Source organism: Podarcis bocagei (genome assembly GCF_964188305.1).
Source record: "Podarcis bocagei genome assembly, chromosome: 17".
Taxonomy (NCBI): domain Eukaryota; kingdom Metazoa; phylum Chordata; class Lepidosauria; order Squamata; family Lacertidae; genus Podarcis; species Podarcis bocagei.
In genome coordinates this window covers 43,579,522-43,604,664 of record NC_138143.1, presented here as the reverse complement: position 1 = coordinate 43,604,664, position 25,143 = coordinate 43,579,522, and the positions used below count along the sequence as shown (strand labels likewise).

Genomic DNA, 25,143 nt, shown 5'->3' with positions numbered 1-25,143 from the left:
CCAGTCGTGGGCAGCTCTGGGATTGCGACGCTCATCTCGCTCTATAGGCTGAGGGAGCCAGCATTGGTCTGCAGTCAGCGGACTTGTGGGTCATGTGGGCAGCATGACTAAGCCACTTCTGGCGAAGCAGAGCAGTGCACGGAAACACCGTTTACCTTCCTGCCGGAGCGGTACCTGTTTATCTACTTGCACTTTGATGTGCTTTTGAACTGCTAGGTGGGCAGGAGCTGGGACCGAACAATGAGAGCTCACCCCGTCGCAGAGATTCGAACCGCTGACCTTCTGATTAGCAAGCCTAGGCTCTGTGGTTTAGACCACAGCGCCACCCGCGTCCCCACTCAATATAGCTTACTCCTAATTAAGTCGGTATAGGATTGCAATCCTAACATGTCAGGGCTGGGGAAGTCTTCCCAATGGCCTGTGGTTTTTCTCCAGCCTGCTGAAGTCAACATCATCTAGCTCTGGAGGGAGAGAAGATGAATAACACAAGGGCTCTCCTTCCATAAGTGCCCTGGGGCGCCGCCATAGGGCAATCCTACCCAGGAGAGGAAAGCCATTCAGACAGCACACATTTCCTTGCCCTTATCAAAGCTTCTTCTTTCAAATGCAGTAGTTGGCACAGTGGGACAACTATCTTACAAAATTGCTTCCAGCAACACATATTTTGATGCCTGAGGTGGAAAATCCAAGATGTGTCCCCTTCTTTCACTTCATCCAGCCCCCCCAATACATTTAATAACACTGCCTGTGATGTTCTCTCCAATGCACCAGTATAATGTGGTGTTTCTTAACAATCACAGGGTAGTTTCCATATTTACTTTATCGTGGTCCTGTTCTGTTCTAGGTGCCTCACACACAGCTGCTATGTGCAGTCTCTTTGCTTTCCTTGCATGCTGTTGAGGCGCATAAACCTCTGACATAAACCTCTCAGGCGGTTTCCCTATGAAGCATAACAAACCTCTTAAAGGGATATCACCACATCTCCCTCTTTTTTTAATAATAATACTAAAAACTGATAAACAAAAAATGTAATGCAGTAATAGTAACACATAATCACTTTCAGTGAGTCCTTCTGGCTTTCTTATGGCTCTGTTGGACCTCCCTTATCTGTACAGTATTCCAGTTCCTTGTGCCTATTTGCCATGTCCAGGGCAGCTGTTTACCAGCTCCATCTGGTACGCAGGCTGAGACCCTACCTGCCCGCACACTGTCTCGCCAGAGTGGTGCTTGGACTACTGCAATGCGCTCTACGTGGGACTACCTTTGAAGGTGACCCAGAAACTACAACTAATCCAGAACCCGGCATCTAGACTGGTGACTGGGAGCGGCCGCCGAGACCACATAACACCAGTCTTGAAAGACCGACATTGGCTCCCAGTACGTTTCCGCGCACAATTCAAAGTGTTGGTGCTGACCTTTAAAGCCCTAAACGGCCTCGGCCCAGTATACCTGAAGGAGCGTCTCCACCCCATCATGTAAAAATAAATAAATAAATAAATAAATATTATACTGTTTTGTTTTGGGGAGTTTTGGGGAGCTGTTTCTCTGCCTTCTTCCCCTGTCATGGATTTGAGCCCCTCATTTGGTGCGGAGTGGTGTTGGTTGTCCATCATTGTTTCTGAGTGAATAATAATAATATTGAATCAGTAGGAGATGCCTTCTCTTCCATCGTAAAGGAAGGTTCATGGGGTGTGATCGCTTCATATGATATTGAAGCCACTTAGTGGTGGAACACTGTCCGTTCCCCTTTTGGATTTCCATTCCTACAGCGGTACCTCGGGTTACAAACGTTTCAGGTTACAGACGCTTCAGGTTACAGACTCCGCTAACCCGGAAGTAGTACCTCGGGTTAAGAACTTTACCTCAGGAAGAGAACAGAAATCATGTGGTGGCAGCGGGAAGCCCCATTAGCTAAAGTGGTACCTCAGGTTAAGAACAGTTTCACCTTAAGAACGGACCTCCGGAATGAATTAAGTTCTTAACCAGAGGTACCACTGTATTGGAACTCAGCACATAATTTTCTTGAAGTGATGGCAAGTCTTTGGTACCCTTATCGTATTACCATTTCCCCTCAGCCTTGCACAGATTTTTGCATGGGTACATGTCAGCATCACATTGACCTTGCAGTGCAAATTGTTTCACAGGCATAAGCCAAATGGAAGCCCCTGGAAACAGCAGCTTCCACGGAGTGAGCTAAAAGTGCACAGCTTTGCCCTTTCCCTAACTAGGAGACCTGCCCAAACCCTGCAGATGCTTCCCGTGGAGAAACACCTGGCACCTGCCGTATCCCCAGAGTTCATCCCTTGTGGGAATAAGAAAATGACATACTTGCTCAGTTGTTTGGGATCCAGGCATAACAGCAGGCAACTTTTTCTCACAGTTACTAAAGGATGCACCCAGGGAGTTGGCCCTTCTGCCTTTCAACAGTGCCCAGTGCAGTTAGTCTGCCTGGCTCCTCTTTCAACCTTTTTCTTACGGCTAGGGGCACATTTCTTGAGACAGGAATGGTAGGTGTGTAACCTTTTTCTCTGTGGTGCTTGCTGTCCTAATTAGGTTTAGGTCTCAGCATGCTTTTAACCCTTTGATGGGCACTGGTGATGTTGGCACGGTTACAAGCTGCACTTGCATGGCATTGCCCTTGTCTTTAATTACTAGTTCACACATGCCCTTGGCTGGAATGGGGGTTATCTTCAAAGTTTTTAGATTAAACTTCTTGTACTCTAAATAGAGGGGCTTGACTTGCATTTTGTAACTTTATTGTGTGGCCCCATGTCTACCTTAAATGTTAGCGTGTCGAGGGAGATGATCTGGTCTTGTGATGTTTCATCCTCTTGCAGCTTGCCAGTGCAGAAATCTTCCCCACCCCCACCCATGCAGTTGCTAACTTCACCATGCAGAGCACGAACTCTCCGTTGGTGATACTGCGTCTTATGGCTTTAATTGCAGACCCTTGAAAATAGTGCAGCTGCTTGCATATGTTGCAACGCATGCTGGGCACTTAATGGGCGCATGAAGGCAGCCACATTTGGTGCACAGCTTTTTCCTGTTTCCTTCCTTGTGTCTTGCTCCAGTTGCTTGCTTCCACTTGGAGCTCGTCAGTTTGTTTGGTTTCTGCGTGGACTTGTGGGGTGGTGCTTTCCAAATTCCTAGGCCTTCTCTAGGGTCCTGCTTGCCTTGTAATGTTTGCATGCCCTGCACTGTTGCTTCAGCTGTTTTGCAAATTCTGAATGCCTTTTCTAATGCGGGATCATCATTTTCCAGCAGCCTTTTCTGGATGCTGTTGTCTTGGATTCCCAATACATACTAGCTGCTCTCTCAGGCAGGTTTCAGTTAACTCTCCATAATTGCATGTTTCCATAGCAGGCTGAGAACAGCCACAAAAGCCTCAACCGTTCCTCTCTCTCCGGTCTCATTTTGAATGTATAATGTTCAAAGGTATCATTCCTTTTAGGGAGGCAGTTTTCCTCAAACCTTTCCTGCGCCAACTTGTAGTTAAGTTTTTTTCAGTGGCAGAGCGTTGTAAGCCATTGCATAGATACGTTGCTTCTTTGTCCACTACGTTGAGAAAGAAAGGGCGCTGTCTTCTGACTGTCATCATCCATTTCTGTTTTTACCCAGCATCACATAGAAGTCAAAAGCTTGTTTAAAACGTTGCCAGCCTTCTGCTTCATTGCTGGAGAGGCTCAGTATAGTTGGTAGTCCTAAATCAACATTCTTACTTTCCTTGACTTCTCTTCTCTTCTAACCAGACAGGTTTTTCTGGAGACATCCCACTCCTGCTACCGTTTTCTTAGATGCACCTATAAAGTCTGATACCAGATTTCTTCAATATAATGTTGTTTCGTTTATTTAACTATTGGGGGTGGGGGGTCATGTCACAATTTACCTTCTCATGGTTCTGTTCTGGGTGCCTATCACACAGCTCCCACCTACAGTCTCCCTTCACCCCACCTGGCCCCAAAATATAACAGACCTCTTAAAGGGGACATTGCCACACTTGCTTTTAATGGCACTGAAACTCAGTTATATGAAGTGGATGCCTCAGTTTGACTTCTTTTAGACCTGGCTAGCGGGGAAAGGGTTTGTGTGTTACATTAGAGATGTTATCCTATAGAACTGTAGAGTTGGAAGGGACCCTGAGGGTCATCTAGTCTAGGAATATGCAGCTGCCCCATATGGGGATCAAACCTGCAACCTTAGCGTTAACAGCACCTTGCTGTGACCAACTGAGCTATCCCTGTTGCTTTTAGCAACAGAAATCAGTCTGGAAATTACCATGGAAAGAGAGGGCTAATGTGTCCCTTCTGTGGCATTAATAACCCACAGTAAAACCTAGACTCATTTAATCTGGCCAGTAGCCAAATAACTTTGGGAGCACTTTTCTCACTGTTTCCTTCATTAGCTGAACGCCTTTGCAAGCTTTTCTCTCTGCTGAGATGGTTTCCATTCTTTGCTGCCTCTTGGTAGTGTTTGCTCCTAGAAGTGAATGCCTGTGTGGGAAGAGAAGGGTGTGTACATGCGCTAACGTTGGGTGGGGGGGCGGTTCCCATTCCTTTATGGCTCGTAACATGCAGCCGGCAAAGCTGAGTTACAAAGGGTGGTGCTTCTCCTTGATGTGGGCAGGAAGGTTTCAGCAATGCAGCCCCAGGGGGCTGTTTCAGGCATGTGCTCATTCTGCAAATGATTGTGACCTTTCTGGTTTTCTTGTTGGTGCCATCCATGTAATTAAGGTCTGCTCCTCCTTGCGTTTCAGCTGCCGCCTCTCTTTAGTGGGCAAAGGAGCAAGTAAAAAAAGGAAGGGGGTTAGAAAACCAGAAACCTCATTGGACCCAGCCAATGACGCTTCTTTTGTATGTAGATGGTTCAGCAAAAAAAGGAACACAAAGAACTTACGTATTTCTCCTTAGTTGACAGCCACAAGATGGTTATATGCATGCAAGTAGAGATTACAAATAACACCAACAATAAATGAATGGAGTGGGGTGAAATGGGACATTTCTTTAATGGCCAAATTGAGCCATTTTATCGGGGGTGGGGGGAGAGAGCAACAGTATATTTTTGATAAAACTCGAGAATCAAAGGAGAAATAGAAATTATTTTAAATGATACTATTATGAGAAACAATAATATTTGTAATGGAATAGCTTGGTAACGGTGTCTGTTTTATAAGATGTTAAATTAATAAAGAAGTAAAATCATTGCATGTGTTAGGAGTTTAAGATACTGGAATAATACATATAAATGTGTATATACTATGGGCTGTGACCTCATTTGCTTCTCTTGCCAGCCGTACCTTCCCGCCAAAAGAAAGTATTTCTTTACACATAGTGCATAGTTGAACTATGGAATTTGCTCCTGTAGGGGACAATGATGGCCACCAACTTATTTGGCTTTAAAAGAGGATTGGAGAAGCCCATGGAGGAGAGGGCTCTCAGGGGTTACTAGCTGGGATGGCTATGTTTTGCCTGCACAGCTGGAGGCAAGAGTTCTTCCGAATACCAGTTGCTGGAAACCACAGGACAGGAGAGTGTTCTTATGCCCAGATTTCTCACAGGTATCTCGTAGGTCACCCTGAGAACAGCATGCTGGACTAGATAGATGGGCCATTGAGCTGAGCCAGCAGCCGCCTCTTACATTCTAACCCTCTGCCCCCCTGGCCAACCCCTTCCCTTTACACCTGGCTAACCCACCATATTTCCATTGCTCACCTGAGCTGCTTACCTGCCCACATCTCTGTCCTCTGGTTCCCTCCGCCTTACCTTGCCTGCATAGCCTGCACAGTCGCAGCTCCATCCTCCAGACCCCTCCTCCTTGCCTCGCCTACCACCCTCCTTCAGATTGCTCTGCCTCACCCAGACTTCTTGCCTGATCCACTTGCTTGCTTGCTTCGCACACCTCCACTCCTCACCTGTGCCTTCATGTCCGTCCTCCAGAGACCCTCTCCTCTCCTCCCCTGGGCTGCCCTCCCAATGGACCAGCAGCTCCCCTCACTGTGGGTCCCTTCCAACTCTACTCTTCTAGGATTCTATTATTTTATCATCCAGTATCACCTGTCTGTGGCCAAGCAAACTGCAGCATGATTATATCCTTACAGTTTTATTAGAGAGAAAGCTCTCATAGTAATGAATATAGAATAGATAATATATGTATCAATGCAATAAAAATAAAAAGCAACCAATACAAAAATATTAGGACTTATTAAGTTGCAAATGGTGTTACCAAGCTTTGTTATCAATGCTTGTATAAACAAATGATTTGATTTGCCTCTGAAGTTTTAAAATAAAGGAAAAGGGAGAACTATGAGCCAAAATAGATGGTGGTGAAAGATCACCAATAATAATAAAATTATTATTACCTGATCTCTCAGTAATTATATCTTAAAACAGCTGCAAGTAATCCCCCTCCCTGCCCCCAAATTAGGTTGGTGTTGAGATGCTAGGAGAGGGAAGGTTTAACCCATGGGTAAGCAAAGTAAGGCCCGGGGGCCGGATCCGGCCCAACTGCCTTCTCAATCCGGCCCGCGGACAGTCCGGGAATCAGCGTGTTTTTACATGAGTAGAATGTGTCCTTTTATTTAAAATGCACCTCTGGGTTATTTGTGGGGCATAGGATTTCATTCTTCTTTTTCCAAAATATAGTCCGGCCCCCCACAAGGTCTGAGGGACAGTGGACCGGCCTCCTGCTGAAAAAGTTTGCTGACCCCTGGTTTAACCTTTTTCCTGAACACTTTTCCTGATCTAAATCATACGTGATACCTATATGTGGCTCCTCTGGGAAACACATAATTTTTGATCAGGGAAATTGTAGTGTACTTATGTGTAGGGGGAAGGGTTAAAAAGAAAATTCCCCCTGCTACTGCAGCCCCACCCAAACCCTCCCACTAACGTACGGAGAGAATTTCTTAAAAGTTTTAAAACAGCGGCAACAACACAGCCCTGTCCTCTAATTACAATGAGCTGGATAAAAACCAGTGTTGGAGGAAGCGTATGAGAAGCATTGCAGATGGGAGCTCTTGCTCCTACACTCAAGAGCATTGCAGTTCCATGGTTCTTGGAAGGCTGAGTCTTTCTTTCTTCTTAAACATTTTTATTTCATTTTAATACATCACATACAAAAAAGAAATATAGAAATAAACAAAGGCTGAGTCTTTCACTGAACCAGTTTGGTGGTGAGAAATTAAAAGGCACAATAGTGGCTCTTCAGACGCAATGCATAAACAAGTTAAAAACAGCTGCTTTATTTTCCTGGCACTATAATGAGTAGACCTGAGGTGATCTAGGCAGCTTTCGCCAACCTTGGGTCCCCAGAGTTTGCTCCCATCATCCCTGACCACAGGTCCTAGTGGCTAGGGATGAAGGGCACTGTAATCTAACAACAGAAAGTCTTTATGTGAGTTAGGGTTAAAATGAAGGCTTTCCTTGGGTTTGTGCTTGCCAAAATACAGAGAGACTATGGAAGTTCTTCTCATATATTGTGGTTTCCATTAACTACATTTTTGATATATATATATATTTCTTCCCATTTCTCTTTCCAGTATCCAGCGTGCTGCTTTAGTCGTTCTGGAAAATTACCACAGAGACTTTTCTGTCTACAACCCCCTGTTGTTAACAGCTTCCAAAGCACGTGCAGAGAAGCACATGGCAGGTCTGAAGGTCTACAATGTCGATGGTAGGTTGAGAGAGGGCAAATTAATTGGTGGTAATGTTTGGAAGCTGCTCTATGTCTTTCCCCCTTTTGCTTGCCTTGACCTGGACTGCAGGAAAGTCAAGCTGCCACCCCACCCCCTCCCTTGCCTCTGTTATGATCCAGGGTTGAAGCTTTCAGCTTATTTTTCACATGCTGAGAGATAGATTTTGGATGATGGACACAGAGCATCATTACCCCTCCTTGAGGATAATTGAGCCCCCCAAAGACTGCCTGGTGCCGCCTATAGATGTCCACACATTGGCATGACTATCTGGAGGGAAGAGCTATTCACACATAGGCTTCTACCTGCAAAATATCACACCAGTGCGTAGAGCTCTGTAGCTGAGACTGGACAGCATGCCCAGAGACGTGCAAAGTCTCCAGTAATCATCTGGTGCTCCTATCACATGAGTAATGAATGATGAGGGTCTTGTATTTCTCTGCCTTGCCCAAATGTAATGTTTCCAGGTGGGGACCCTTGACCAAAAAGTGTTAAACAGCTCACCTGAGCACTTAATTTCATGGCACACATTTCTCTCTCTCTCTCTCTCCCTGCCCCGTCTCAACATTAACACTCACTTCCTTGATACCATAAGGCAGGTTGGGGGAAGCCATGGCCCTTCAGATGCTGTTAGACTAGTAATTCCCATCGCCCTTGGCCACTTGCCACGCTGGCTGGCGCTGATGGTAGTTGAGTCAAACAATGTCTGGAGGGCACCAAATCAGCTACTTCTGCTCCAAGATGAGGTTATAGGCATGCTCGTTTCCCTTAAAGATGCTGGTGAACTTCTCCACACTTGGACTTGTTGAAGAATGTGGAGCTTGCCTGAGAGCAGTGAGCAGCTCAGCTCAACGTCTGAATCAGAGATGAAATCCTTGCTTTGGTCCCACCAGCCACTGGCCCCAAACCCCCTCTCCCTTTCCGAACAAGCAGTTGTGGAAACAGCCGGTGCTCAGGGAAAGGGGGGGGGGCTTTCCCCATTCCCAGCTCTCACTTCCTCACTCTTGGGTGCTAGGTGTCAAGACCAGGGAACCTTGGGTGCTCCAGCAAGCTTGGGAGACTTGCCCATCTTCCATTCCCCTCTCTTGCCTTAATTTTGCTTTTTGTTTTTATTTTCCAGCTCAATCATAGCCATCATTTCTAGGCTTGCAAAAGGGATCCTTTTAACCAGGTGTTGACTAGCCTATAGGCAATATTCACACACACCCCAGTAATTTCTAGTGCCCCCCCCCCAGGCCCGCAACAACTTGGCTTCTTTTTACCGTATTTTTCGCACTATAGGACGCACTTTTTCCCCTCCAAAAATGAAGGGGAAATGTGTGTGCGTCCTATGGTGCGAATGCAGGCTTTTGCTGAAGCCTGGAGAGCGAGAGGGGTCCGTGCGCACCGACCCCTCTCGCTCTCCAGGCTTCAGGAAGCTATCCCAAGTCTTGCAAGCCCGGCGGGATGTCCCGCGGGCTCGCAAGGCTTGCGGGCAGCAGCCTGCACCCAAAAGCTGGGGACAGCGGGGAGGCGCAGAGCCGCCACCCCGCTATTCCCCGACCTGATCTGGAGGCTGGCGGGGGGAGAAGCAAGCCTGCTTCTCCCCCCCACCATCCCCACAACCTCCAGATCAGGTCGTGGAAAAGCGGGATGGCGGCGCTCCGCTATCCCGCTTTTCCCCGACCTGATCGGGAGGCTGGCGGGGGGAGAAGCAAGCCTGCTTCTCCCCCCCACCAGCCCCACAACCTCCAGATCAGGTCGTGGAAAAGCGGGATGGCGGCGCTCCGCTATCCCGCTTTTCCCCGACCTGATCGGGAGGCTGGGGGAGGGAGAAGCAAGCCTGCTTCTCCCCCCCCCCACCATCCCCACAACCTCCCGGCTTCAGGAGAGCCCCACCGCCAGCCCCACAAGCTCGGGGGACAGCGGGAGAGGCGCAGCGCGCCATCCCGCTGTCTCCCGACATGGTTTGGAGGTTGGCGGAAGGCTTCCTCCTCCCCCAGCCCCGCAAGTTCCCAGAGCGATGCCAAAGCATGGCTCTGGGTCCCGTTCTGGGGGAGGGGGAAGCTCGGGCTTCCCCGCCCCAGCCCCGCGCCTGGGGGGGGGGATAAATTTTTTTTGCCTTTATTTCCCCCCCCCCCCAATCTAGGTGCGTCCTATGGACCGGTGCGTCCAATAGTCCGAAAAATACGGTATTTTGTGTGTGTGTGCCAAGCAGCAGGGGACATTGTTGAGCAAAGTGGTTTCAAGCCCTCCATCAAGACCAGCACAGTGATGTGTGTATGGGGCGCATGCCTGTTTGCAGTCCTCCCGCCACTCTGCTGAGTGTGTGTAGGTCTCTGCCAGACTTCTTGCCTTCCTGTCTGTTCATCCCCTGCGCCTGCTGCCTGGAAGTGAATGTGTGGACATCTGCCTGAGCATATGGGTGGGGAGTGTGTGCTGGTCACACCCACCGCTGGCATGCCTGGTCTGTGGGGTCTTGAACAGTTAGCCAACGCAGCTTTGACCTCTTTCCCCCTTCTCTCTGGAGTGAAAATGAGACACTCCCATAAAAAACTGGGCAAATCCAGGACTCTTGCCTAGCTGTGATTAGGAAGCAACATGCTTCTCTCTCCACCCCCAAGCAAATGCAAGGAGGAAACACCAGTTCCTGTCTTTGGCATTCAGTATGAGCCCAGAAGTACTTTCTCCAGATTAATGAGATGAGCTCATTTCTTACATCTCTGCCCTCAGCAGTTTGCTAGTCAAGGAAACTCACACGGCCATTTTGACCTTTGAAAAGCATACTGTTCTTTTAGTTTACAGAATGTCTACTTTTTATGTACTTCTGCACATTGCTTCTTTTTGTTAAAAATGAGATGATGGTGCTCATATAATGATAAACATTCTGTGGGTGCCGGCACAAAATAGCTGCCACGGGCAGCAAAAGAAGAGGTGTCAGTACTCTGTACCATTGAGTACTGTCACAAAAAGCCCTGCTTCTTCTGTATGGCCAGGAAGCCTTCTCAGTACATGGAAAACATGATCTTATTTTGGGGTGGGCCCATTTTGCTTCCAAACTAATTGGTGCATACCAACCAGAGCTCGCTCTCAAAAGGGGTCTGTCCCTCCTATCACCTCCCCCACCCCCAATGGGGAGATGTGAAAGCTCCCAGGACAAAAACAGCTTGTAACCCCCCCCCCTTCCCTATTTAGGATGAGAGCCAAACTATAGATGTGATGGGAGACCTGGACACATTTGGGGAGGGACCATAGCCCTCCCCAGAGAGCTGGACAGCACATTCCTTGCATACAGAGTATCTTGGGTTCAGGCCCTGGCATTAAAAAGAAAAAGGATTCCAAGGCTTGGAATAGTCCTTGGAGAGCCATTGAAGGTTGGAGCAGACAAGTAGGAAAACCCAGAGGCCTAGGGCAGCGTCCCATGTCCTGCTTGTCTGGTAGGCGCCATCTTGCTTTACTGTGCCTGTTTCTGCCTAAAAAATCTTTCACCGGTTTTGAGAAGTTTATTTTATTTTGTCTGGCACTGCTTCGCTTTGTTTTTTGTCCGTCTCATGTCACTTGATGTTCTTATTTTCTGTCTTTGTTTTTTTCCTTTTGAATCTCTCCCCTCCCTCCCTCCCATTTCCCCTTTCACACTCCCTCTTTCTTGTCGCTGAATTGCCATGTGCTCCAGCTGCCCTTGTGGCCAAACTGAAAATGCATTTAGCAAATGGTAAGTAGCATCTTTGGTGTATGTGTCCTCTGTCTAAGTGTATTCACCCAGTTCCAGTTCTGTGTTGCTGCTGTATCTTTCTGTAAAAGTTGGTTATACGGAGGTTACATCTTAAGTTCCCTTTCCCGGTTTACATTTCAGTACATCAGGGGAAAAACATCCCTTTACTGCACTTCTGCACCCCAAGGGAATATTTGTGGTCAGAAAGTATTTTTCCTTTTAGGAATAAGGGGGGAAATGAAAGGTGGTGTTAGGTTATCAGCGTTGTTGGCAAGCTGACGGGCTTTTCTTTCTTAATTCTCAGTCTTTCTGCTCTCTTTCAAGGGCCAGATAACAGTGCAGCGGGGCAGTCCAGGGCCATGATAGCTGCTGCAGCGCACCGCAGAGACTCCAGTCACAATGAGCTCTATTACGAAGAAGCAGACCACGAGCGCAGGGTCCGAAAACGTCGAGCAAGGCAAGAATTTTATCTGCAGGCCAACCACGGGAGATGATACAATTCTTCCTTAGTCTGGAATGGGAGTGGAGATGACACAGAGTTCCTATTTATTTATTAAATTTTTATACCACCCTTCATCAAAACGGCGGTTCACAGAAGAAAATACAAGATAAAACTCAAGTAAATAATTACAACAAAGCAATAACGCCTCCCCCCTTCCCACAGATACATTTAAAAGGCTGTAGGATATTAATCAGCCAAAGGCCTGGTTGGATAGGAACGCTTTTGGAAGGAGGCGAACCCTCCTGGGGAGAGCGTTCCACACATAGGCGCCGACTCCATGGGGCCTGAGGGGGCCCGAGCCCCCTCAAAAATTCGTTTGGGGGGCTCTGCCCCCCCAATAATCTCGGGCACCCCTCCAGCAGAGCGCCACCGCCGCCCCTCCCCCAGCCCAAGATGCACAGGGTCGGGCTGCATGCCTCTTGCCCTCCCTCCCGAGCAAAAGCTCCACCCAATTTCCTTCGGAGCTGATTAATAGGCGCAGCACGCTCTCCCCTATTCGCTCACGAGGAGGCGGCGCCACTTTATCTGCATATTCATGAGCTTATTTATTATTCATGAGCTTTCACGGGCTCCCCCAATATTTTTTATAAGTCGGCGCCCCTGGTTCCACAAATGGGGAGCCACTACAGAAAAGGCCCGTTCTCATGTTGCCACCCTCCGGACCTCACATGGAAGACACACACAATGAAGGGCCTCGGATGATGAATGCAGAGTCCGGGGTGGTTTATATGGGGAGAAGCAGTCCTTGAGGAATTGCAGTCCTGAGCCGTTCAAGGCTTTTATAGGTCAAAGTCAACACTTTGAGTTGGGCCTGGAAACTAATTGGTCGCTAGTGCAGTCGGGCCAGGATTGGTGTGCTATGCTCAAACCACTTGCACCCATCCCAATAGATGTGTGCTGCGCCCTTAACTGGGGAAGATAAATGAGAGAGACCGGTGCCAAGCAAGATGAAATGGCAAAAGCCATTGCATGTTCAGAGAGTCAACTGAGACTAGAGTGGAGTGCATGGCTCAGCACAGCTGGCTGGATTGGGAAAGGACAACACACACCCGAGTTTCCCAGGCTTAGGCAAAAAGGAATGTCTTTCCTTGCGGACTGGACTCACAACTTCTCCGGTACATCTCCAAGATGTAGCCAATGTGCTGCAAAGCAAGAACGGAGGGATGGAACAGGGTTGGGGTTAGACATAGTTCCTAGCTAAAGTGGAGGTAGTGGGATCGGCTGTCCTCATCATGCTATCTTCCCAGAGCATTCAGATTTCTCTCTGGGGGCTTTCTGACAACCTCATTACCAAACGCAGGCTAGTGTGGTTAAGAGCGGTAGATTCGTAATCTGGTGAACCGGGTTCACGTCTCCACTCCTCCACCTGCAGCTGCTGGGTGACCTTGGGCCAGTCACACTTCTCTGAAGTCTCTCAGCCCCACTCAACTCACAGAGTGTTTGTTGTGGGGGAGGAAGGGAAAGGAGAATGTCAGCTGCTTGGAGACTCCTGAAGGGGAGTGATAAAGTGGGATATCAAATCCAAACTCCTCCTCCTCCTCCTCCTCCTCCTCCTCCTCCTCCTCCTCCTCTTCTTCTTCTATTGCAGTTTGCCATGTACTTGTTAACCTTCCTGCTTTTTGCAATCCAGGACAAGCAGCAAGACTAGGAAGTGTCTAGTGGCCCACCAAGGGCTTAAATCACAGCTAATGGGCTGTGTTTGGCCTGGCTGATCACAAGTACTGCGTGTCTTACTCTCAGTAAATCCTTCCCATTTTTTGACGTGCTCACTGCCCCTTCCTACAGATATTCAGGTGTTTCTAGCAGCACATTCAACCTTGCTAAGAGCTAGTGTGAAAGCTCTTGGCTGAAAGAGTGGAGCTATGTTTAACTGTCAGCTCTGCCTCTAACTAGATGGCCTCAGGCTGTCTCTCTTAGACCTTACCCTAGTCTACTACAGTTGCACCTCAGAAGTCGAACGGAATCCGTTCTGGAAGTCCGCTCGACTTCCAAAACGTTCAGAAACCAAGGCACAACTCCCATTGGCTGCAGGAAGCTCCGGAAGCCGCATCAGACTTTGGGGTTCTAGAGAATGTTGCAGACCGGAACACTCACTTCTGGGTTTGCAGCGTTTGGGAGGCAAAATGTTTGACTCGCAAGGCATTCGATTTCTGAGGTCGACTGTATGGGTTTTTATAAGGCTTACAACACAGTAATGCGTTCACAGCACTTTGAACACAAAGCGGTCGGAGAGCGTTAAGTGTTCTTCAGTTGTTTGTGATAACCAACCTGTCTTTGCTGCATACACGACATTCACTCACAAAACGCAGAGTCCAAAATGCAGAGTCCAAGTACCACAGGATACTACAACGCCACAAGGAACTTGGGGCTCCAGAAATGAAATCCTGCTATTGCCAAGCTCAGGTTGTTCTTTAAAAGGCAGGATCTGCCTTGAGATGCATACAATGAAGCTCCCTGATGGTGAAATTATTTTCTATCACAAGAATATATATTTAACCATGTGCATTGTGCAAACAGAAAAGGGGGGCTGGGAAATGAAAAGGTTGGGGATTCTAGAGCAGGAGGGCATTCGCAGAGGAGGCCAATCATCAGAGCCTTTCGTGCTTCAAACTGGTGCCAAAGCATTAAACTTCAACATTCGTGCCAAGGAGAACTGGGATTGGGAGGATCCCGTTGCTTCATACGGCTGCCTGGTATCATGGAGCTGAGTCACTTGCTTTTTGGAAACAGAACATCATTGCAACCAGGGAGGTAACAGAGCGAGAAGGTCTTGATTTGTCTTTAGTCTCTGCCTCAGTTTATATGCTCAGCCAGGGTGACAAAGATATTGCCTGCAGAGGATAATGAAGCAGAACTCACCCTTTTGCCACACTGACAACATGGATGTAGCAAGCCACCCCCCACAGTCTTTTTCCAACTCTGGCCTCAGTTAATTGTGTGAATTGGGACTGCGCACTTGTGTCAAGAGTTCATGCTGGAGGCCCTCTGCGTAGGGGAGGAGAAGGGCTTGCCCCAGTCCTCCACCACTGCGCTGTTTTCAGTGCCAAATCCTGCTGAACATTTACTGACTATCAGCAACTGACATTCCTTCTCAGACCCATTAACTAGCTCCCCCTCTAGACAGCCACAAGTTCCTTCTGCCCAGCGGTGTGCTCAGTTCGTGGCTCAGTATTTTGCTGGCTTCAAATAAGCATACAGTATATATATTAAAAACCTTTCCGGAGAGTTTGAATTCATCAGTAAACAATATTTGATTATGTGTTTAGGCGGGGCAGATTCGAACAGCAGCCAAACAATGGGAAAGACCGGATGAATTACATGTAGAGATTTCCTGAAGGGATCCCTTGCTTGGTTTTTGTTTTTTGTTTATCTCTCTGAGTGGAGCTTCTGGTCATCTCCGAGTCTTCTATATTTGCTGCCTGTCAGGCTGACAAGATTTACTCCTGGCTTCATTCTTTCACAGGAAATTTAGTCATGGGATTCTTATGGCCAAACTACATGTGACATTAATCACACCTCCTTGTTCTTTTTAAAGCATGCATAACACTTCTGCTGTTGTATTGAAGGGGAGGCAGTTGGGCCCGGTCCCTAATCCAATGTCATGCTCTCTATCTAAATAGGAAGCCTGGGTCAGTTTCCCAGAATGCCCACCCTGGGCTGCTGCTTGAAGCTGCTGGTACTGCAGATAGCAGGGGGTGGGGCAGGAAGCTGCGGGCACAGGGTCTTGATTGGGTATCTGTGCCACTGCTTTCCTGCTGAAATAAAAGTGGCTGGGATGAAGGCCCTTTAAAAAAATGGGAACTGCAGTTTACCTTTTTGTGATCTGAAGGCCAAGCTAGGAGAGATGGAGATTATTGTGTACTGTTTAAACTATTTCCAAAGCAGCTGTAGGTAGGGATCAGGCCGCACACAGGGAAGGAGCTCAATAGCAAATAACAAGGAGGCAGTTCAGTCAGGAAAATGCATGACATAGGAAGCTACTGTATACAGAGTTGGACCATCTAGCTCTGTACAGTTGGCACTGAGCAGCAACAGCTCTCCAGGGATTCAGGCAGGATTCCCAGCCCCACCTGGAGATGCCAGGGGTCAAATATGGGACCTTCTGCATGCAAATGAGATGCTCTGCCACTGAGCTATGACCATTCCCTGCTGTCCCCTGAGAAGGGTCAACCCCCCCCCACCCTGCACTTCTGTTCTAATGCAATTTCCTTCACTTAAAAAAAATGAAAAGGGATGGGAAATTAATTATTCACCTCTAACTATGATGAGGTGTAAAAAGAAAAAAATGAGCTGCTTCTTTATTTAGCATCATATATGCATGCAAGTCTTTGCAAAGAACAAGAGGACAGGATTAACAGTCTTCCTTTGAATTCTGCTGTCCTTCCTTCCTCCAGTTTCCTTGCTGCTCTGGGTGCTTGCAGATCTTCCCTTGCATTTGCTAGGCACTGTCCGGAGTTTGTTTGCTCAGCTGCACAAAACCAGGGGGTGGTTAGCAAAGGTTCCTGCCCTGCAGATGAAGAGAGCTGAACATAGTCACTCGAGCAAGCTGCCTGGAGTGCAAGGGAAGGGGCCCACCCTGGCTTCAGTCTTCTCCAATGGAGGCAACAGCTGTGGAAACCACAGACCTAAAGAGATCGGGTGGTTTTCAGGGCTGCCCGATTATCAGTCTGGAATTTTCATCACAGAGCCACAATATTCTCTGTTTTTGCTTAGAACTCTTGCAGGTGGAGAAAAGAACCCAGTTGTATCCATGCTTGGCACTCGACCTCTTCTCTCTCTCACAGCCACGCCACCACCACCACAGGGAAAGGCCCAGAGTGGCAGAGTCCGTGTCCTAGATTCAGTTCCCAGCTTCCCAGTGGGTACCTGGGAAAGATATTTCTCTGTTAACTTAGGCAGCTGCTACCAGACAGTGTGAAGTAGATGGCACAGAGCTAGATTGATTGATTATATTTCTATGCCATTTTTCATTCACATGAATCGCAAACTGGCTTACAAGCAATAAATAACATAATACAACATCACAAATAATACAGAAATCATATACGATAATGGACAAATCATCAGTTAACCAATTACAAACGCTATTCACAAAACAACTTAAAAAAAAGCTAAATAGCACAATTACAACAAAAGTTATTGTCAGAGCTGCCCGAGGTCCCAGCTCACAAAGGACCAACGCCAGTTCGTTGTTATATACAAAAGTCTTTATTGAAGTTCAGTTTGTCTTTCACAGCCGCAGCGTGCAGCTCTACGTCTGAAACTCTAGACCGCTGAAGCTCCGTCTGAATCTCCTCCCCCCAGACACCAGTTTAAGACTCTAGCCTTGCTCCACCTCTTCCTTTGCTCTTTCCTCCTCTGGTTCCGCCTGTCAGCTGGGGTCTCGCCCTTCCTAGACTCTTCTGACGCTGAGTCCCCTGAGTCTTCCCCCTGCCTCTGGCGGGCTTTAGGACCTGGTTCCCAATCCGGGTTTTCTGCTGTTCCACGCGCCTGTACATTCGAACTTGGCGCGCGCGTCCAGCCGGCAACCTTCCTCCTGACCGTTACACTGCTCCTGTCACTGCTTTCCCCTTCGGGGAGGCTACCTGGACCTGACCTCCCCTCCGTTCCCCCACTCTCCGATAGAGGCGTGGTCAGCCATGACTCATCTTCTCTCCCTGCTGGAGGAGACGCTGGCCCTGACACATGGGACTCTTCCCCCCCACTACGCTCTGGTGGGGAAGCTGGTCCTGATTTCCAGCTGCTGCTTTGGGAGTCCCCGCTGGCCCCTTGTTTCTGGTGTGTCCCCCCTGGGACCCCCCTTGCCCTGACCATCGGCGCCTCCTTCTGGGAATCTTCTGATTCGCTGGAGAAGCTCATGGAATCTCTTGGGTCACTGCCATACTCCCCTACGCTCCCCTCCGATTCTTCCCCTTCGCTCTCCATTTCCTCTCTCCCCTGTGCCTCTGTTCCTGAGCCCCTGACAGTTATATTTTAGGATTCACTGCATAATCTATAAAACAACATTAACAAAATAGCAACCAAAAAATAAATAAGGCCCTGTTGATTTCATACACACACTTCCCCACCTGCATGACTTACAATCTTCCACTCCATGCAGTTCATTGAAAGACACATACACACAATGCCCATGGCAGCAACTCCATTCTGAAGGCTCCCAGGGCAGGAGGGTGGGGCAAGGCAGGTGGAACAAGCCGTTGCCTGGTGGGCAGCACAGAGTTTCATCCCCTTCATTGTTCTTCCTCTGGAAACAGCTCCATTATGGAGACTGGAGGGTGGGGCCTCAAGTGTTCACAGGCCACTTTTTCTCAGATACCCCAGGGACATGATTGCTGTGCGGCTTAGAAGTTTCCCTCTCTTGCCTAGCAAAACTCGGCATCTCTGCAGTCTCTCACGCCCTCCCTCATTTCGAGGGGTCTGCTCTCCTCACGCTTCAGGCGAAGGGGAAGTCGCAGCATGAACCTGTTCAGAGCTTGGGGCGCTTCAGCCAGCCAGAATCAGTGGGCATGCGTAACTTTTGCATGCAGTTGTCCCTGGCTGGGACAACAACAGAGAGGCCCTAGCCACCCTGCTTGGACCTCCCTACTCATGTCGTGTTGGAATGTTGTGTGCAGTTGTCAGAGCTGCTTGAAGATCCTAGCTCACAGAGGATCACGCTAGCCAGCGATCATTAAGTAAAAGTCTTTATTGAATTACAGTTTCCATTCTCACGCTGCTGCGCGCAAACTCTACGTCTAGTAGCTAGATCGGCGAAGCTCCGTCTGAGTCTCCGCCCCGTGAGCACCAGCTTAATATCCTAGCCTTGCTCCACCTTTTCCGCCTGACTGTCCTCCTCTGGGTCCCTCTACCCCCCGGGGCCTCCTCCTTCCGGGATTCTTCTGACGCTGACCCGGACCCTCCTGCCTCCTTGCGCCGGGCTTTAGGACCTGGTTCCCTTTCGGGGCTGCTTACTGCGCCGCCTTCCTCTGCATTTGAACTTGGCGCGCGCGCCCAACCTTCCACCTTCCTCTTAACCGTTTCTTCGCTCCCCGATGGAGGTGTGGCCACTCCTGACTCATGCCCTCCCTCCTGTGGTGAGCTGCCAGCGCTTCCCCCCTGGCTCCCTTCCTCTTCCCTGCTTCCTGGCGGTGACGCTGGTCCCGATTTCCAGCTGCTCCCCCCTGAGTCCCTTCTGGCTCTATCTTCCTGGGGTGCCCCCCTTGACTCCCCCCTTGCCCTGGCCACTGGTGCTCCTTTCTGTGAATCCTCTGATTCACTGGAAAGACTAGGAGATCTCGGGTCGTCGTCATCACTCATCTTTTCTTCTGCCTCCTCCCCTTCGCTCTCTGTTTCCTCCCTTGCCCGTGCCTCTGCTCCTAAACCCCTGACATCCATCCCCCCCTCGAAGCCCCCCATTCCCCCCTCCCCTCCTTCCGGTGCTGGAGCTGGGGGCTGCTGTTGCAAAGGGACGAACGTCGGATATCGGTCGCTTCCCGTGGCGGGCCTCCATCTGAAGTCTTCCGGTTCTTCCTCCCTGCTCTCGTCGACGACGGTCACCTCCGCTTCCATCTCTGTGCCGCCGTGCTCGAAACCAGGGTCGTCCCCGAAAATGTCCATGTCCGTCTCTCCCTCACTTCCTCCTGGCGGCGTTGCTCGTCCTGAGCATTCCAGCCACTTTCTGCGGAACTGCTCCTCTGGCCTATCGTCCCACCAATACGAGGGTTCCGAGGCGGATCCCGAGGGTGACCCCTCCGGGGAACGGACGTCTCGTGTCGGTTCCTCGTCCGAGTCGAACCCCCGGAACGTGCTGGCCGAAAGCGTGGGCGTGAAAAGCCAGTCGTCGAAAAAGTCTGCTGGCATAGGTCTATGTGGGAAGAGGGCATGAAACTCGTCTTTGAGCAGAGGTTCGTCTAAGGCGTAGCCCGGCACCCAGCTGTTCGCACTGGCCGGGGTGCCCTCCTTGGCGAGAAAGTATTCTACCCCCTCTTCCCCCCATCTGGAGTCCAAAATCTCCGTGACTTCGTTGATGCGCTCCTTCTGTGCCACTCCCGCGTGCCCTGTTCTGTCTCTGGCCGGACTCGGCGCCGTTCCGGGTTCCTGGAACCTGTGCGGTGCCTTGTAGGGAGTGAGCACCGATCTGTGGAATACCGGATGCATCCTGGAACCCTCCGGAAGTGCCAGTCTGAAAGCTACCGGGTTGACCTGCTCTTCGACTTGGTAGGGCCCCAGTTGCTTATGCCCTAGTTTCTTCTTGGCCAACGACCTGGCCGGCACTGCGTGGGCTGCTAACCAAACCCAGTCTCCCACGTGGAGCTCTTCTCCAACCCTTCTGTGCTTGTCTGCTTGTACCTTGTATGCGTGCTTGGCCAGCTCCAGGTGGCGCCTCAGCTGATCGTGGACTTCCTGCAGCTCCGACGCGAACGCATCTGCTGTCTGCGGCTCCCCCTCCCCCATTCTTTCCAGTCCCGGGAAGGTTCTGGGGTGTCTCCCGTTGTTGGCGAAGAACGGCGTGACCCCCGTGGACACGTGCTTCGTGTTGTTGTAGGCGAATTCGGCAAGCGGCAGGTAATCCACCCACGTCGCAGGCTGTTGATTTGCATAACATCTCAGGTACTGCTGCATGATGGCATTGACCCGCTCCGCTTGCCCGTTGGTCTGCGGGTGTCTCGCCGACGCCAGGTTGATCTTGACGTTCAGGAAGCCCATCAGCTTCTGCCAGAAATTCGAGATGAACTGCCGCCCCCGGTCGGACAGAATAGACCGTGGCAGACCGTGAACCTTGAACACGTGGTCTATGAACAGTTTGGCGGTTTGCTCCGCCGTGGCCACCTTAGCACACGGAATGAAATGGGCCATCTTGGAAAACAGGTCCACCACCACCAGCACTGCCGTCTTGCCCCTTGAGCTGGGCAGATCCGTGACAAAGTCCAGGGCCACCCGTTCCCAAGGTTCGACCGGAGTTTGCAGCGGCTCCAACAGTCCGGCCGGCGGTTTGTGCACCGGTTTGGCCCTCTGGCAGGTGTCACACCTCGCCACGTAGTCTGCGACCTCCCCTCTCATTCCAGGCCACCAGAAATCCCTGGCTACTAATTCCACCGTCTTCTCCTTGCCAAAGTGCCCGGCCGTGGGCGCGTCGTGCAGCTGCTGCAGCACCTTGGCTCGAAGTTCGTCTCCCGGCACGTAGATGGCCCCTTTACGGATGAGCAATCCATCTCTTAGCTGGAAACCGTCGGCCGCTGCCTTGCCCCTTTGCACCTCTGCCATCTTTGCTCGTGCGAAGGAGTCCCCCTGCAACGCTCGTCGCACCGCCTCTAGGTCCACGGTCGCCGCGGCGCACGCCCACACTGTCGGTGCGAAGATGTGCATGGCGGCCGCTGGTGTTGCGTCCTCCAGATACTGTGGCTTACGGGAGAGAGCGTCTGCCATGATGTTGGTGTCCCCCGGGACATACTCTATTCGGAAGTCGAAGTTCGCAAAGAACTCAGCCCAACGTATCTGCCTCTGATTCAGGAACTGTGCCGTGCGCCAGTGCTCTAGATTCTTGTGGTCCGTGCAAACCTGCACCGTGTGCTTGGCGCCGATCAGAAAGTGCCTCCACGCCTTGAACGCTGCGTGAATGGCCAGCAACTCCCTGTCCCATATGGTGTAGTTCTGCTCGGACTTGCTGAGCTTCCTGGAGTAAAACGCTCCCGGTCGCCACACCCCCTGCGGGTCTTTCTGCAGCAGGACCGCCCCCACGGCTCTGTCCGAAGCGTCTGTCTCCACCCTCATCGGCTTGCTGGGGTTGACATGAAGCAGCTGCTCTTCCGACGCGAAGAGACGCTTGAGTGCCTGAAAGGACTGCTCCGCCTGCTCTGTCCAAATGAACTTCTTTTTCTTGGAGCTAAGCGTGTCAGTGATGGCCGCCGTCTGCATCGCGAAGCCCTTGATAAACTTGCGATAGAAGTTCGCAAAGCCGACAAACCGTTGGACCTCCTTCCGGTTGCGCGGGCTCTTCCAATCCAACACCGCTCGAACCTTGGCGCTGTCCATGGCGAGCCCCTTGTCAGACAGCTTGTAGCCCAGAAAATCCACCTCCGTCACGTCGAATTGGCACTTCTCCAGCTTGGCGTAGAGCCTATGTTGCTTTAGCCTGCTCAGCACTTCCTTGACGTGTTTGTCATGCTCCTGCTGCGACTCCGAAAAGATCAGGATGTCATCTAAGAAACAGACGCACGTCTTGTAGAGAAGTCCCGCCAACACGTGATGCATAAATGCTTGAAAAACGTGGGAGCCATTTTGCAATCCAAAAGGCATAACTCTATATTCGTAGGTCCCCAGTGGCGTGAACATGGCTGTCTTCCACTCATCACCCTCCCGCATGCGAATGAGGTTGTACGCCCCCCGCAGGTCCAACTTGGTGAACACTCTGCCCTTCCGTACCTTTGCGAGGAGGTCGTCAATTCGGGGCATGGGGAAGTCCGATGGCCTAGTCACACTGTTCAAAATCCTGTAATCCACTACGAGTCTCTTTTGGGGCGTGTCCCGCTTCTTAACAAAGAATACGGGACTGCCCCCCACTGCCTTGGACTCCCGGATGAAGCCGCGCTGCAAATTATGATCAATGAACTCCTTGAGTTCTTGCAGTTCGTCCTCTGACATGGAATACAGTCTCCCTTTAGGCAGCGCCGCCCCCGGCAGCAGGTCAATTTTGCAGTCATATGGTCTGTGAGGGGGTAGCCTGTCTGCCTCCTTCTCGCAGAAAACTTCCAAAAATTCAGCGTACTTGTGGGGAATCGCTTGCAGCGTGCCGAGCAGCAGCTGTGACTCCTCTTCCTCTCCTTCCTGCCTGGGCACGATGCAGTGTTCAGCACAAAAGGAAGAGCCGAAGGTCAGCTGCCTCTGGTACCAAGCCATCGTTGGGCTGTGCTTGTCCAGCCAACTCATGCCCAATACAACGGGCGTGTCAGATAGTTGAGTGACGTTGAAGCTGATGATTTCTCTGTGATTCCCAAGTCGCATCACCATTGGTGGCGTCTGCTTCACCACTTGCCCCCCGAGCAGCTCCCTGCCATCCACCGTGACAACCTGCAGGGGCAGTGTGGCCGGCAGCAACTGCACAGCGTGCCTGTCGACAAAGTCCTGCCCTATAAAGTCCGCATTGCTGCCTGAGTCAATGGTGATTGGCACGTCTATGGTGATTCCATTGGGCAGCTGGAGAGATGCTGTGAGCCTCACTACTGGTTTGGGCGGGAGGGGGTTCACGGGCTGTAAAATCTCTGGGGACTGCGTCACTAACACGTCTGGCTGGGCCCCAGTGCCTCTTCCTCCAGCCAGACTGCGTCGTTTCCCTGCTGTGGTCCTCCTTGCTGCGTTGCTGCAGTCACCATTGCTGAGGCTGCAGTGAGCTTGTGGGGCCTCTGGGGACACTCTTTTGCCATATGCCCTGGTTCCTCACAGACGTAACACTTCCTGTTCCCTCTAGGAGGCTTCGCTTTCACTGCTGCCGGTGCTAGGGCTCTGGTTGCTGACTGAGCCCTTGCACCTCCAACCTCCATAGGTTCGGCTCCTCCTCCTGGCGGAGGCGTGGATTGCGCCCGCGCTGCTTCTCTGGGAAGGAAGGAGGGGCCCCCGGCTGGTTCGCGCCCTCCACGCCCTTCGTCCTTGCTCCACGGACGTCCTTCCAGCCTCACCCCCACTGCCAGTGCCCTCTGAACGACCTCCTGGGTGGTTCGGGGTCTCTCCCCCCTCGCGATCTCATCTTTAATCGAGTTGTGCAGCCCCTCCCAAAAGAGGTCTCTTACAGGAGCCGAATCTCTGTCCCATTCCAGGGCACTGACCAAGGCGAAAAAGCGGGCATGATACTGCCTGACGCTGGCCCTCCCTTGTCTCAGCCCATGCACCTCCTTCCGTGCAAGATCCACGTCAATACTTGATAAAAAGCACCCATCCATCGCTTTAATAAAGGCATCCGCATTCTGGAGCGCCGGATCCTTATCTCTCCATAAATTGCGTAGCCATGCTTTCGCATCCCCATGCAGATGGGACATGATGAACCCCACTCTCTCTTGTTCATCTCTAAAGTCTTTATGCAGCAGTTGCAGTGCGCACAGTACGTCGGCTCTAAAGTTGGGATACTGTTGCAGGTTCCCATCGAAGTGAGAGACCAGCCCGCCTGTCCGTCTCGCCAACCCAATTCCCTCCTGCCGGGGTGTCTGCTTTGTCAGCACGTCTAACCTGACCTGGAGATCCCTGCAGGCGGCAGCTGCCTCCTCCTCTCTCTTCCTGGATGCGAGAACCTCGGCGTTCAGTTGTGCCACTGCTTTTCTGAGGTCCTCTATCTGCTGCTCAGCCGTCATGTCGTCTGCCGTTCGTGAGCTCGCTAGTAGGCACCTGTTTCTCTCCCCTCCTCGAGGCTGTAGATGCCCACAATGGAGAGACGGAGCTTACTGTCAGAGCTGCTTGAAGATCCTAGCTCACAGAGGATCACGCTAGCCAGCGATCATTAAGTAAAAGTCTTTATTGAATTACAGTTTCCATTCTCACGCTGCTGCGCGCAAACTCTACGTCTAGTAGCTAGATCGGCGAAGCTCCGTCTGAGTCTCCGCCCCGTGAGCACCAGCTTAATATCCTAGCCTTGCTCCACCTTTTCCGCCTGACTGTCCTCCTCTGGGTCCCTCTACCCCCCGGGGCCTCCTCCTTCCGGGATTCTTCTGACGCTGACCCGGACCCTCCTGCCTCCTTGCGCCGGGCTTTAGGACCTGGTTCCCTTTCGGGGCTGCTTACTGCGCCGCCTTCCTCTGCATTTGAACTTGGCGCGCGCGCCCAACCTTCCACCTTCCTCTTAACCGTTTCTTCGCTCCCCGATGGAGGTGTGGCCACTCCTGACTCATGCCCTCCCTCCTGTGGTGAGCTGCCAGCGCTTCCCCCCTGGCTCCCTTCCTCTTCCCTGCTTCCTGGCGGTGACGCTGGTCCCGATTTCCAGCTGCTCCCCCCTGAGTCCCTTCTGGCTCTATCTTCCTGGGGTGCCCCCCTTGACTCCCCCCTTGCCCTGGCCACTGGTGCTCCTTTCTGTGAATCCTCTGATTCACTGGAAAGACTAGGAGATCTCGGGTCGTCGTCATCACTCATCTTTTCTTCTGCCTCCTCCCCTTCGCTCTCTGTTTCCTCCCTTGCCCGTGCCTCTGCTCCTAAACCCCTGACAGCAGTGAAATACACTTTTCATATCATTTGGATGAGGTTAGCTGTCCATACAGATAAGCATCAGATGCAAGTACTGCTGTGGATGGGCAGCCCCTATAATCT

At 50.9% G+C, this 25,143-nt stretch overlaps 1 protein-coding gene across 5 annotated transcripts in view; it reads left to right on the top strand.

The window, feature by feature from the left end:
* Window positions 1–25,143, top strand: part of VANGL1 (VANGL planar cell polarity protein 1) — a 58,018-nt gene that overhangs the window by 29,496 nt on the left and 3,379 nt on the right. For 4 of the 5 annotated variants that reach the window (XM_081177303.1, XM_081177300.1, XM_081177301.1 and 1 more), the window contains exons 5-7: window positions 7,535–7,668; window positions 11,340–11,378; window positions 11,703–11,835. In XM_081177303.1, the coding sequence (XP_081033429.1) occupies window positions 7,535–7,668; window positions 11,340–11,378; window positions 11,703–11,835 (306 nt within the window). The remainder of the gene's footprint in view (window positions 1–7,534; window positions 7,669–11,339; window positions 11,379–11,702; window positions 11,836–25,143) is intronic. The other variant, XM_081177304.1, reaches the window with a different exon arrangement.